Source organism: Pogona vitticeps, chromosome 2, assembly GCF_051106095.1.
Source record: "Pogona vitticeps strain Pit_001003342236 chromosome 2, PviZW2.1, whole genome shotgun sequence".
In the NCBI taxonomy this organism is placed as follows: Eukaryota; Metazoa; Chordata; class Lepidosauria; order Squamata; family Agamidae; genus Pogona; species Pogona vitticeps.
The window spans coordinates 280,990,038-281,004,262 of record NC_135784.1 but is presented as its reverse complement, the minus strand read 5'-3'; the positions used below and the strand labels follow the sequence as shown (position 1 = coordinate 281,004,262).

The following is a 14,225-nucleotide window of genomic DNA, read 5'->3' as shown; positions in this document are numbered from 1 at the left end:
AACCTGTTTCCCACATCATGGATCTGACTTGTGGAGAGGCTACGCAGGTTACAGTGGACTGCTGTTTTTTGCAGAGTCATGTTTTCATGTTCAGTGCAATGATGGAGGGGAATGAGTAGAGCATGTCCCAAGTGCATTGGGCTCCACTTATTTCCTTAAGAGCTGTACTGGTCTTGAGAACAGGAATATGCAATAGAGGCTAGACAGTTAGAGGCTTAATTAGTGAGTATCCTAGAGTGTTCTCTGTGGGACAAAGACTTTGGATGTAGGTTTGTTGGGACGAAGCTTGGGAGTTTAAATTTGGATATTTATCCGCCATTCTAAAATGGTGTCTGAATTTTTTAAAATTCTTGTATGAATTGCTGACATTCATTCTTGTGGAAGAAAATCAAAATGATGTATGTATGAACCATATTACAGTCGGAAGGAGATATGCTCACTTCCCTTTATACTGGGGAAAGTGTATGCTCATATAATAAAACTGTGTTATGTGTGTATTGCCAGAGTGCACATACATTTATAGTGTACTCACTCAGAGCTTCTGGACGCTTATTTTGAAAATAAAACTAATAGTGCTGCAATGCCATCATATAAAACTGTGGTACAACAATATTAGGAGTGCATATGGGATTTTTAAACTTAGCAATATGATAGTTACGGGAACATTAAAGAGATTTTGAATATGGTGTGGAGTAAGTGGAAGAAAGATAAGCTTCACTATCATAGTACTGGAATTAATCTATGTATTCTACTGGCATTCTCTTTGTGATGTGGTTCCATATTGGGTTTTAAGGCATCCCCTCCCTTCCAGCAGAGAAAGTCTGTCACATTTTTGTGATTTTTTTGGAATGTATTTATTTTAAAGTATTCTTTGTATATGTGTTTTACATTGAGTTTTTCTAATGAGTGTCAGAACCCTACTGGTATTTCCATTATGTTTGTGTAACTTGCTGTAGTTAATTGTGGCTAATTAATCTGCTGTGGCACATTTTGGTTATCTGCCTAGTCATGTGCTTAATTACATAGCCAAGACACAATCTCCTCAATTAGCTGCAATGATTTGTTGCACACTACAGAACAGCAGGATTCTGGCTTTGTTTTTGAAATATATGCATAATTTTGAGTACATTTCTTCCTCCAAAATGCATTCTGGACCTCACAAAAGTATAGTTGCCCACTGCAAGATATTCTCCATCTGTTGAGAGTCATGGAAGATGAGAAATGGAGATTTCTATATTGAAATGTGAATGCAACACATTGTTTTTCCATTCCTAAATCTGACTTGCTTCCATTGGAAATGGAATGATGGATGGGATGCTCCCTTGATCTGATTCAGAAGCATTCTTATGATCTTGGTTTTATTAGCTGCTGCTTCTGAGTGACATGATCAGATCTTAACACTGTTTGCCTTGCTTCTGTTTTGGGAGATAGTAGAGTTTAGCACCACTTGTATATTGAAGAAAGCAAACTGATGAGGCAGAGACAAAGAAAAGACAGGAAATGTAAATGTTTGTTTTATTACAGATTTCTCAAATAGCAAGCGCAAATTCTTCCTGATGTTGCAAGTGAAAGATAATTTCTTCTGTGTGTAGCTAAAGCATACTTCATGCTCATTTAAAAATACTGTTAAGTTTCAAGACAATTGTTGCTATTTGGTTAATTATAGTGTGGTGCCACCTGGTGGACTCTCAGCTTCTGTCTACAGCCTAGTTAAAATGGAGGTTTGGAGATGTGAAACTTCTGGATTTTGTCCATTCTGGATTTAAGCTCTGAAACCTGAGCAAATCTCAATTTATATGTCTCTGCTGGCTCTACGGCTTGGAGATGGGGACGAGCACCGCACCCTAGAGTCGGACATGACTGGACTAAATGTCAAGGGGAACCTTTACCTAATTGACTGAAGATCATTTAGTTTATGTGGTGAATAGTAATTTTACTTGTTACTCTGCTGCAGAATAAAGGCTCTTGGAAGAAGGGGCCTGCCAGTTTCCCCTTCCGGATGACACCTGTCAGCTGTAGCTATGTTGGCACCTTGTGCGGTGCTAGCCTGGTGACCGACCCACAGTGTGTGCCCTTTCTGCCTGTCTTCCTTGCCTCCTTCCGCCACCCCATGCCACAACCATCACCGTGCCACGACCATCACCGCCTTCCTGCTGTTTTCCTTTCCAGGTTGCGTCTTGCTGCTGAATTGCCTCCTCCTCCATCGTCATCTTTTTCTTCTTTGTGTCTCCTTGTCCAACTGTCCTTCGGCATTGTGTTGCAATGCAGAGGTCCCCAACCCCCAGTCTGCGGCCCAGTGCCGGTCCATGGCCTGAGCAGGACCGGGGCGGAGAGACAGACCTCCCCCCTGCGTACTCCCCCCCCACAGCCTGTTTGCACCTGTGCCTTCGCAAGAGTGTAAGCGCGCCCGCATAAGCACTGCACCATCCTTTGCGCATGCGCACAAGTATGTGGATGCCCATATGAGTGCCTCTGCTCCTTTGTGTATGCCAATGAGTGCTCGCGCAAGAGCACGCATGTTCCTTCATGCATGCCGGTCCGCAAGGCTAAAAAGGTTGGGGATGGCTGTTGTAATGGACATAATGCAGTCATGTGTAGATTGTTGTACATGAAAAAATCAAAACATCCCCTGAAAATAAGCACTAATGCATTTTTGGAGCAAAAATTAATATAAGACCCTGTCTTATTTTTGGGGAAACATGGTAAGGGTTTTGGCTATGGATGTAAGCAATACTTGCCAAATTCTCTGTTCACATAGATTTAGCCTGTCTTGGCCCAATGAGCTATTATCCATAAGGAAATTTCAAACCCGTTGAGATTTCTTAGTGTTAGGCAATATTACAAGGTTGTTTGTTTTTTAAATGTACGGTATATATACAAGGAGCCCTTCTGATGGTTGTAATCCTCAGTGGCCATGAATCAAAGCAACAGTTATGGTAATTCAGAACTTGTTTTAAAATTGTTACTTTTGTAACAATTCTTGGCAGAGTTTTGCTTTATTTCCCCAAAATATTGCTGTCATTCTCCTTTCTTATCAAAATACTTTGCCATCTCACAGTGGGGCTTGGAGTTCGTTGTTGAATTAAGTGCCTGGTAAGAGCTGAGCAGGGCTCTTAATAATAGTACATTCTGAATGTTGTGTCCATGATAGTGACTCAGATAGAGATGGCTACAAACTGCCAGTTTGGTGGTATATGGCGGTTTGTCTTTTGGGCAGTTCAGCAGTTCCCAGACTCACCTCATCCAGTGGGCACCCACTTAGAGGCAGCGCGGGGCACGGAAGCCAAGTGATTGCCTGTGAGTGGGCACTTGTCAGAGGAGGCAAGGCTGGGAACTGCTAAACATCTCTTCATCCAAAGGACAAACCCCCAAAGTGGCAGTTCATGCCCATCTCTATCAGGGACCTTTGAAAAATATACATATATATTTTTACTTAGTATATCCTTAATTTCAGCATTTCCATTTCTTTACAGCTTGATAGCATCTTGTCCCCTCCATCTATGCCATTTCGGAAATCTAGTAACCCTGAAGTTTCTTCTGGCCCTGGGAAGTCATTGAAATTTAAAAGGCAGCTCAGTGAAGATGGAAGGCCATTTAGAAGAGGGAGCCTTGGAGGAGCTCTGACTGGTAAGTAGAATCACACGTGAAAGCATTGATGGGTATTTACTTTAAGACACACTTCATTCCTGCCTCTCAGTAACTGTATTTGTTATGTGCCTCTGTTCCTCTGAGCAAACAAAGGTATATGTTTAACTATGTCATTGCACTAGCGCAAGGCCTATTGCATTAACATATGTGCATTTTCAGAGTTAGTCCAAAGATTGTATCTTGTGCTGATTTTGCTGTACAGTTGTTTTGCACAATGATGCATTCTAGCAAAACTGCTAGCCAGGATCGCAACTTTTCTAGCAGTACATAAGAAGATCCGGTACATCTACCTGTCTTCTTCGTCGGAGTCCACCCGTCCTCGACGTCGGCGCCGAGTTATCCGAGTCGGGGATAAGCCACCTTCGCTACCGGTTGCCCCTGCACCGCAACCAGTGCCTTCGACGTCGGCGCCCACTGCGGTCCCGGTCCCGCCACGACCTCCGACAGCGTCAGTCGGCATCGAGGGACCACCTCTAAAAAAGAAGAGGGATGTCTTCTCCTCAGATCCAGATGAGGTGTCCACAGAGCACTCTTCTGACTCTGACCAAGAGCAACCCCCACCCCTGCCACCTCACGAGTTGCCTCAGGGGGATGTGGTGGTTTCAGACACTGGTGATCCTCACGCATCTTCTCCATCTGAGGACTTTTCTTGCTACTCCCAGATGATGTCCAGACTTGCTAAAACCTTGAAATTAGACTTGAATCTTCCTTCACCTCCAGGCGAAGACTTGTTCTTCGGGGACATTAAAAAGGACAGCACCGCTCCTCCTAGTATAGCTTTTGTGCCTGTGGTTATGGAGGCCATTAAGGAATTCTGGGCTCAGCCCGCGAATACCCCTAATGTTCCTCGTCGCATAGAGAACTTTTACAGAATTCATGGCGCTGACACCCACTTTCTGCTCAAACATCCAATTCCAAACTCACTCATCGTAGAAACAAGCTGTTCACGACCATCTGCCAAGGCTCATGTTACCCCCGTTGACAAGGAGGGTAAAAAACTGGAAATCATCGGCAGGAAAATCTACTCCCTTGTCACTTTGCTGCTCCGAGTCATCAATTACCAGACTGTATTAGGGGCTTATCACAAACAGTTATGGCTTAAAGTTTTGCCAGGACTGAAAATGATACCTGAAGACACCCGGCAAGTTTTTCTAAACTCATATGAGGAGGCTCAGACGGTATCCAAACATGAACGTCTCTCCATTAGGCATGCAGCAGAGATTGCTGCTAGAGTTCTTATGTCTGCCATCACCATCCGAAGGCACGCTTGGCTTCGTTCTGCAGACATTTTGGATGATGTCAAATCGAAAGTTGAGAGTCTCGCTTTCGACGCCAGCGGCTTATTCAATGAAAAGACCGACTCCCACTTAGAGGACCTCCACAAAGCCAAGAGGACTGCCAAGTCCTACTCTGTTCAAACTCAATCTAGACAGCGAAGGCCCCAATGGCGTAAATCTTACGGCCAATACCAACAACCTTCTCAACAATACCGTCCTTATAAGCACTTACCTCAGCAACGCTCTGGACAGTCCTCTTCTTCTGTTCAGGGATACCAGGGATACCGGCCTCGTCCGTCTCACCGCCGCCAATCCTTTAAACCACCTGGGAGAAAACAAAAACAGTACCTTTGACTTTCGGCCCCCCATTTTTACCCATTCACCACCTACCACCCGTCTTCAGCCGTTTCTTCACAACTGGTCTGCCATCACAACCGACACTTGGGCTCTAAAGATTATTCAGCACGGTTACCAACTGGAGTTTATAAAATCTCCTCCGCTAGGTTTCATAAATCATTCCTCCTTCGATCCTTCGCTAGAGGAAGAAATCTCATCTCTCTTGGAAAAAGATGCCATCTATACAGTACCACCTTGCGACATACAACGCGGGTTTTACTCCCGCTATTTTGCTGTATCAAAAAGAGGAGGAGGCATAAGGCCCATCCTCGATCTAAGACTCCTAAATACTTACCTGCGACCCAGACGGTTTTGAATGCTCACCTTAGAGTCCATCATGCACCTGCTGAAGAAAAACAACTGGTTCGTCCTTATAGATCTAAAGGACGCATACTTTCACGTCACTATCCACCCCGACCACCGCAAGTTTCTTCGGTTCATCTTCCAGGGCACAATCTACGAATTCCAGGCCCTGCCATTTGGCCTGTCCACAGCTCCCCGAACCTTCACCAAGGTCATGGCCCCAGTGGCAGCTTACCTTCGTCTCAGGGGCATCCACGTCTATCCTTATCTGGACGATTGGCTAGTGGTCTCCACGTCACGAAGGCAATCCCTGAAAGACACAAAGTTCATCCTGTATCTCCTTCGCAATCTCGGTCTCACTGTCAACAAAGAGAAGTCTCAACTTGTCCCCTCCAAAACAGTACAATACATAGGGGTCTGCTTGGACGCCGTAAAGGGTCGTGCATTTCTCCCCCCAGAGAGAATACACAAGATTCAACGAGCCATCAGAAAATTTCAGCCTCGCGGTCGGGTGACAGCCCATCATGCCCAGCACCTTCTCGGCCTGATGTCTTCTACGACGCCGGCGCTGGCCCACGCTCGCCTCAAGCTACGGTCGCTCCAGTCATGGTTCCTGGCTCTTTTCGACCCTATGATGGACAGCCAGAGCAAACGTCTTCGTGTCACGCCGGAGCTAGTCAGACAGCTCCAGTGGTGGACGTACACACCCCACCTCACGGTTGGCCGGCCCTTTCGTCCACTCCGTCTCACCGCTCAAGTCACAACGGACGCCAGTCCATCCGGCTGGGGGGCGCACTGCGGCCATCACACCATTCATGCCCTCTGGACCCCACAGGCAGCCATGCTCCACATCAATCACCTGGAGCTACTTGCAGTCATCAAAGCGTTCAGGTCCTTCCTTCCACTGCTACAGGGCCGTGGAGTTCACCTGGTGACGGACAACACTACCACAATGCACTATGTCAACAAGCAGGGAGGAACTCGTTCTCACTCACTCCTATACCTCTCCATCCTCCTCTGGGAATGGTGTTACCGTCATCATGTCTACCCGGTAGCCATCCACGTGGCCACAGAGGAAAACACAGTCGCAGACACCCTGAGCAGGCTTCAACATCAGACACACGAATGGGAATTGAACCCCCTGATCTTCCAGGACCTTTGCTACTGATGGGGGACCCCGGTGCTGGACGTGTTTGCATCCCCTCACAATGCGAAATGCCCCACGTATGCGTCTCGGGCCGGCCTCGGCCTACATTCTCTCGGTGACGCATTCATGATTCCATGGACCCAGGGCCTCTTATACATGTTTCCACCGATTCCGTTGATACAGAGGTCCCTAGTCAAACTCCGACGTTCGATGACTCCGGCCATTTTCATTGCACCCTTTTGGCCTCGGCAGGTGTGGTTTCCCACTCTAGTCGAGATGGCTGTGGACTCGAAGACCCTTCCTCTATGGCCGGACCTGCTAACCCAAGAGGCGGGCAACGTCCTTCACCCGGACCTCGACACGCTCCATCTGACAGCGTGGAAGATCGTCCCGAAATCAAGGAGGTCTTGACTAACGCCGTCAAGCCCTCCACGTCTCGCTTGTATGCCTACAAGTGGAAACGTTTTTTGAAATTTACCCAGCAAAGGGATCTCGTTCCGTCCCCTGTATCTGTTTCCACGCTTCTACAGTACCTCCGTTACCTGTTTGACTTTCACCTTTCTATATCTACTATCAAAGTGTACCTCGCAGCGGTTGTTTTCTTCCAACCCAGAGACTCACCCTCTTCACGGCTTTTCTCTCACCCTACCGTCAGGATGTTCTTGAGAGGCCTCTCTAATCTCCGTCCTCCTGTTCGTCCACCACTTCCACAGTGGTCCCTTCACTTGGTTCTACATGCTCTTTGTCGGCCTCCCTTTGAGCCCATGGCTAGCTGTGACCTTAAGATGCTGTCTTTGAAGACGCTCTTCCTAGTGGCTATCACGTCTGCTCGTCGGGCTAGTGAGTTAGCAGCGCTCCGCTCTGATCAGCCATTCCTTCAATTCTTCAGGGACAAGGTTATGCTCTATCTGGACGTGTCGTTTCTCCCAAAGGTGGTCTCGGACTTCCATGTGAATCAGCCACTAATTCTGCCAACCTTGTTCCCGTCTCCGACTACCGATGTTGAGCGCATGCTTCACATGCTCGATGTTCGGCGATCCCTGGCTTTTTATGTCTCTAGGACCACGGAATTTAGACAAGCCAACAGACTTTTTCTCTGTTACTTTGGTCCAAAGAAGGGCTGTCCGGCCTCGCCGTCGACGCTCTCTAGGTGGCTCGTATCTACCATCGTTCTTGCCTACGAGCTTAACCACAGAGACCCTCCTGAAGGACTTAGGGCACACTCCACCAGGGCTATAGCTTCATCAACTGCCTTACTCCGTGGCGTCGACCTGCCTGACATCTGCCGGTCCGCTACCTGGTCCAATGCCTCTACCTTCATAACCCACTATAGGTTGGACGTGAGGGCAAGAGATGAGACGAGATTCGGGAGGGCAGTGCTAACATCAGTTCTTCAGTGACAGCCCACCATCCGGTTAGTAAGCGTGCTAATCACCCTTTGTGTGCATTCACAGAAGACCACGATGAAGAAAGAAAGGTTACTTACCTGTAACGATGGTTCTTCAAGTGGTCATTCTGTGAATTCACACAATCCCGCCCGGCCTCCCCTCTGTCTTCTGTCACTGGTATCTCTATACCTTCGGGTACCTGTGGCGGACAAATGGAACTGAGGGACGGTTAGGCTGGGCGTGCGCAGTAGGGGTAGTCCTAAACATTGTTACTTTTCTCTTGCAGCTAGAGAATGTTCCGAGAGGACCAACGCTGGCGCTGGTATTAACCCTTTGTGTGAATTCACAGAATGACCACTTGAAGAACCATCGTTACAGGTAAGTAACCTTTCTGTTTGTTCTCTTTGCAGTCCAGAGGACTGCACGGAGATCCCCTTCACAGATTGCTGCCTTGTTGTGGTGAAGGGGCTTGAAAAATTTAGAGAAGCTATGGGCTATGCCGTGCAGGGACACCCAAGATGGACAGGTCATAGTGGAGAGTTCTGACTAAACGCGATCCACCTGGAGCAGGAACTGATGAGCCACTCTAGTATCTCTGCCAAGAAAACTCCATGGACAGAAACTACTACTATAGACTATGCAAAATATATGACCTAAAAAAATGTTGAAACTATGGAGGAATTAAATCAGTGGGTAACAGTTACAGCAAAGAAAATTGAAAGATACGGTGGGGGCTTGAAATTATATAGAGAAAACACCAATGATTCTATATGTCACAAGGAGAAAATGCAGAGCAAAAGAAATTAGGCCTATGTAAAGATGATGCTCTAAAATTTTGGAAAGAAATGTGGGAACACTCAACCAGATATAACAAAAATGCTTTGTGGATTAAAGACTTCGGAGATATTAAAGGAACATTTTGTGCCAAGGTGGACATGATAAAGGACAAAAATGGGAGGGACCTAACAGAAGCAGAAGACATCAAGAAGAAGTGGCAAGGATACAGAGAGAAATTATACCAGAAAGATTTGGATATCCTGGACAACAAAGATAGTGTGGTTACTGACCTTGAGCCAGACATCCTGGAGAGTGAAGTCAAGTGGGCCTTAGAAAGCCTGGCTAACAACAAGGCCAGTGGAGGTGATGGCATTCCAGTTTAACTATTTAAAATGCCGTTAAGGTGCTACAATCAGTATGCGAGGAAGTTTGGAAAACTCAACAGTGGCCAGAGGACTGGAAAAGATCAAAGAAGGGCAGTGCCAAAGAATGCTCCAACTACTGTACAGTTGCACTCATTTCACGCCCTAGCAAGTTTATGCTCAAAATCCTCCAAGGCAGGCTTCGGCAGTATGTGGATGGAGAACTCCCAGAAGTACAAGCTGGATTTCGAAGGGGCAGAGGAAGTAGAGACCAAACTGCTAACATGCGCCAGATTATGGAGAAAGCCAGAGAGTTCCAGAAAAACATCTACTTCTGCTTCGTTGACTACACAAAAGCCTTTGACTGTGTGGGCCACAGCAAACTATGTCAAGTCCTTAAAGAAATGGGAGTGACTTAAAGAAATGGGTGTTGCCCACCGCCGACATTTTCCCTCACTCCCGGGGGTCCGACCATGTTGGCGGTCGGCGGTGGCTTCGGGGTCCTTCGGGGCCGACATTTTCCCATCACCTCCTGACAAATAGAAGAGGCAGTGACAGATTTTACTTTCTTGGGCTCCATGATCACTGCAGATGGAGACAGCAGCCACGAAATTAAAAGGCCCTTGCTTCTTGGGAGAAAAGCGATGACAAACCTCGACCGCATCTTAAAGAGCAGAGATGTCACCTTGCTGACAAAGATCTGCATAGTCAAAGCTATGGTTTTTCCTGTCGTGATGTATGGAAGTGAGAGCTGGACCATAAAGAAAGCTGACCTCCGAAGAATTGATGTTTTTGAATTATGGTGCTGGAGGAGGCTCTTGAGAGTCCCCTGGACTGCAAGGAGAACAAACCTATCCATTCTAAAGAAATCAACACTGATTGCTTGCTGGAAGGACAGATCCTGAAGCTGAGGCTCCAATACTTTGGCCATCTCATGAGAAGAGAAGACTCCCTGGAAAAGACCCTGATGTTGGGAAAGTGTGAGGGCAGTAGGAGAAGGGGACAACAGAGGATGAGATGGTTGGACAGTGTCATTGAAGCTACCAACATAAATTTGACCAAACTCTGGGAGGCAGTGGAAGACAGGAGAGCCTGGCGTGCTCTGGTCCATGGGGTAACAAAGAGTCGGACATGACTTAATTACTAAATAACAACAACAAAAGAAATTCAAGGAAAACAAATGGTTGGTATTGTAATAACAACTAAAATGATTAAGAGGCAAGTAAAGGTTGTGAAAAATTGGAATACAGAGTATATGTGTTCCAGATGAGGCTGCATGGATTTTGGTTAAAGCACCTAACAAGTCTCCATCAATGTATAGCAGTGCAATTTAACCACTTACTTCAAAATTCTACAACTGAAGACTGTATGACAATAGGCAATGAACCCAGTAATTATGGACGAATTACATGCCCTCCAACAATGTTCAAGCTCCTCACAGGAGTACTTGCAAGATCAATATTTAAATAATTAACTGAAAATTCTCTATACACAACTGAACAGAAAGGGAACTTTAAAAAGTCAAGAGGCACAAAAGATCAGTTTCTTATCGATTAAATGATCCTGAAGAATGCAAAAAGACAAAAAATAAACCTTAACATGGCCTGGATAGACTATAAAAAGGCATTTGACTCATTGCCACACAGCTGGATTAACACCTGCCTAAATTGTTTGTGATTAATAAAACATTCAGAAGTTCCTCAAGAAAAACATGGAAAAATGGAAACCCGTTTTAATGGCCCATGGTGAAGAAACTGGGAAGTTAACATCAAAAGAGGAATATTTCAGGGGGATTCTTTATCACCACTGCTGTTTAACAGCTGACTAATCCCCATGTCAATAATTTTAAATAAACCTGGATTGGGCTACCATATTTCACAACAAGCTGGAAAAATCTCTCATCTCTTATACATGGATGACCTAAAACTGTATGCAAAAAGTTCCACAGAGATAGAATCACTGCTAAACACTGTGCACATTTTAGTGAAGATATTCAAATGAAATTTGGAATTGACAAATGTGCAGCTCTGTACACGGTGGCAAGATCCAAAGACTAGATGGAATAGAGTTAAAAATGGCAATATTATAAAATGACTCTCAATTGATGAAAATTACAAATACCTTGGAATGGTAGAAGCAGACATCATGCACAAAATTTAAAGAAAAGACTGCAGAAAATCTTAAAATCAAAATTAAATGGGAGAAATGCAATCAAAGCCATAAACACAAGGGCCATTCCAGTAATTAGATACCCAGCTGGAATAATAGATTGGACTCAAAACAAACTAGAAGAATTGGATTAAAAAACAAGGAAACTAATAAACATGCATCGCACACTACATCCAAAAAGCGATGTGGATGGATTATATTTACCACAAAAAACATTGGAGGCTGTGGATTACTGCAAATACAGCAGGTAGTAGAGGAGGTAAAAAGGAGCCTAAATAATTATATCAGTACAAGTGGAGAAAAATTACTTATAGCAGTGAAAATGAAGAATATTTTGAAAATAACAGAAACAAAGGCTCAATATAAGAAACAAACATTTGAAAAGAATTCAAACAGCTGGAAAAATAAAGCCCTACATTGACAACACCTGAGAAATATTGATGGGAAAGCATTATCATAATTCAACATTGGCGTGGCTAAAACTGGGGACCCTTAAGAATGAAACCGAAGGCTTGGTTTTTGCTGCACAAGAACAAGTACTCCAAACCAATGTGATGGAAGCTAATATCCAAAGAGTTAGTGCTAACAACAGATGTCGATTCTGCCTGGAAAAATATGAAACTCTCACACCTCATCTGCGAATGTCCAAAGATTGCACTGGTCATTACGCAAAAAATATAACTTTCCAGCCTCCAAAAACCCATCAGATAGAGAAGGTGTCAGAAAATGAGGAAGTCAGGATTTTGTGGGATTTCTGGATCCAAACGGACAGATGCCTTGAACATAACACACCAGACGTAATAGTAATAGAATGAAGAGATGTCTGGATCATTGACATTGCAATTCCAGGGGATGCCAGAGTTGAAAATAAAGAATTGGGAAAACTAACAAAGTATAGAGGCCTGGCAATTTAAACATATTGCCTCCGGAAGAAGCACACTTCAGTGGTCCCCATAGTCATTGGGGCATTGGAAACAATATCAGGAAATTCCATCCAGTATTGTAAGCAGTTGCAGATCTCAGAAATCACACCACCATCAAATCTCTGAAAAAACGACAATATTAGGAACAGCATACATATTGCATCAATATTTAACAAATACTTAAGTTTTTGGTTAAAACTTGTATACTGTATGTTATATTGTGCCAGTCATTGTTTAAAATAATTTTGTCTGTGCCTGGAGTTTTTGGATGATGATGATGATGATGATGATGATGATGATGATGATGATGATGATTTCTATGACATTTCACTTTTTCTGTGCAACCCGCATTTGAACCCATAAGCAAGTTCAAAAATGTTTATGAGGAACCTGGCCTATCTCGCCAGATTACTCATAAACATGTTCAAGATTTTCCAGGTCAATAATGCTCAGAAGTGGTTTGCTCTTCTGGGAGTATCTTGGGACTGTGCAGCTTGCCCAAGGCCACATAAGGTGGCTCTGCTCAGAGGAGGCACATACAGAATTCATTCATCTGGCCTAGCATTGTCAGTTGCTGCCTGTCCCTCTTTTTCCTCCCCCCCCTATTGTTTGCCCCTATTTTGTTGACACATTTTTATTATGTAAAAACTGTTTTATATTCATTGTGTATTTCTATGTTGTAAGCCTCCTAGAGTGGTCTTAACCGACTAGATAGGCGGAATATAAAATAAATAAATAAATAAATAAAACAATAATTCAAGGACTAGAGATGCAGTCCTATGCGTGAGTGTTTGGAGTTATTAATATTTTCTGTGTTTCCAGTTACAAAAAGTGGTAGGAGATAGTATGGATTAACAATTAGATTAGTTACTTCATCAAATGGAAATACAGAAGGAAGACTGTGAGGCCCCCAAAATGGAGGCCTTAGTGGGAGTGCCGTCGCTCTGGAAGGGAACCCTTCACACCCAGACATCCCCACCTCCGTCCCCAACGCGTCGGGAAGAGAAAGCCGTGGAGACCCCAGATTGGGAACAAGAGGTCGCCGAACCCCTTACCTTAAATAAGGGGGTAGATACGGGAGATTTGGAGGCGACTATGAAAGGGTTAACCCTTACCCCAGGACCCGGGGGATCTTTGGCGGGAAGAAGGAGGGAGGAGATTGAGGCAGCGGTGGGAGATATAAGAGGGAAGCCGGCGGAGATACCGAGGGGATAGGAGTGGATCTGGATGGAGGATCCCTGGACCCACAAGTGGGAGCAGGTCCGTGTCCCCCATGAAGAGGCTGAGAAACGCCGTCAGCTTGGGCTGAAGCCTCGCCCTTCGTATTGGGGCGAGACCGAGGCCAAGGAGTGGAGAAGGAAGCTCCGGGAAGAAAGGGAAGCTGTAGCCCAAGAGCTAGAAAGGAAAAAACAATGGCATATAGCCGATTTGAGGAAGCTGGGGGGTTACCCGGCCCCTGGGGAGTCGAAGGAGGAGACGGGTCGTCCTGGGGTGAGTGGAGCAGGGATGAAGAGACTTTACCGCTGATATCCCTGGACAAAGAACTGGACCCTGGGCAGGGGACTGTGCCGTTATTAACAGGACCTTGGAACCCAGAGACGACAAGCCCTTTTATAAATGGTTTATGGACCCCGTTAAAGCCGAGCAATATGTTGCAAGAATCCTTGAACCCCTTTTTAGGGGTGAACCCTGTTGGAGTTGATGTTGCAATAAATACTGAACCATTTGATTTACCTCAACCGACTCGTCCTTTATTTGAAGAACAGACAGCCCCAAAAACTGAACCCTCACAAAGACATATAGTAATGTAGTGGAATTGAGTAGAAATGGATATG

At 45.1% G+C, this 14,225-nt stretch overlaps 1 protein-coding gene across 4 annotated transcripts in view; it reads left to right on the top strand.

Annotated features, from left to right (window-relative positions):
• The window catches only part of MAST4 (microtubule associated serine/threonine kinase family member 4), a 329,916-nt gene that overhangs the window by 46,356 nt on the left and 269,335 nt on the right, over nucleotides 1-14,225 (top strand). For all 4 annotated transcript variants that reach the window (XM_072992693.2, XM_072992692.2, XM_072992691.2 and 1 more), the window contains exon 2: nucleotides 3,474-3,627. In XM_072992693.2, the coding sequence (XP_072848794.2) occupies nucleotides 3,474-3,627 (154 nt within the window). The remainder of the gene's footprint in view (nucleotides 1-3,473; nucleotides 3,628-14,225) is intronic.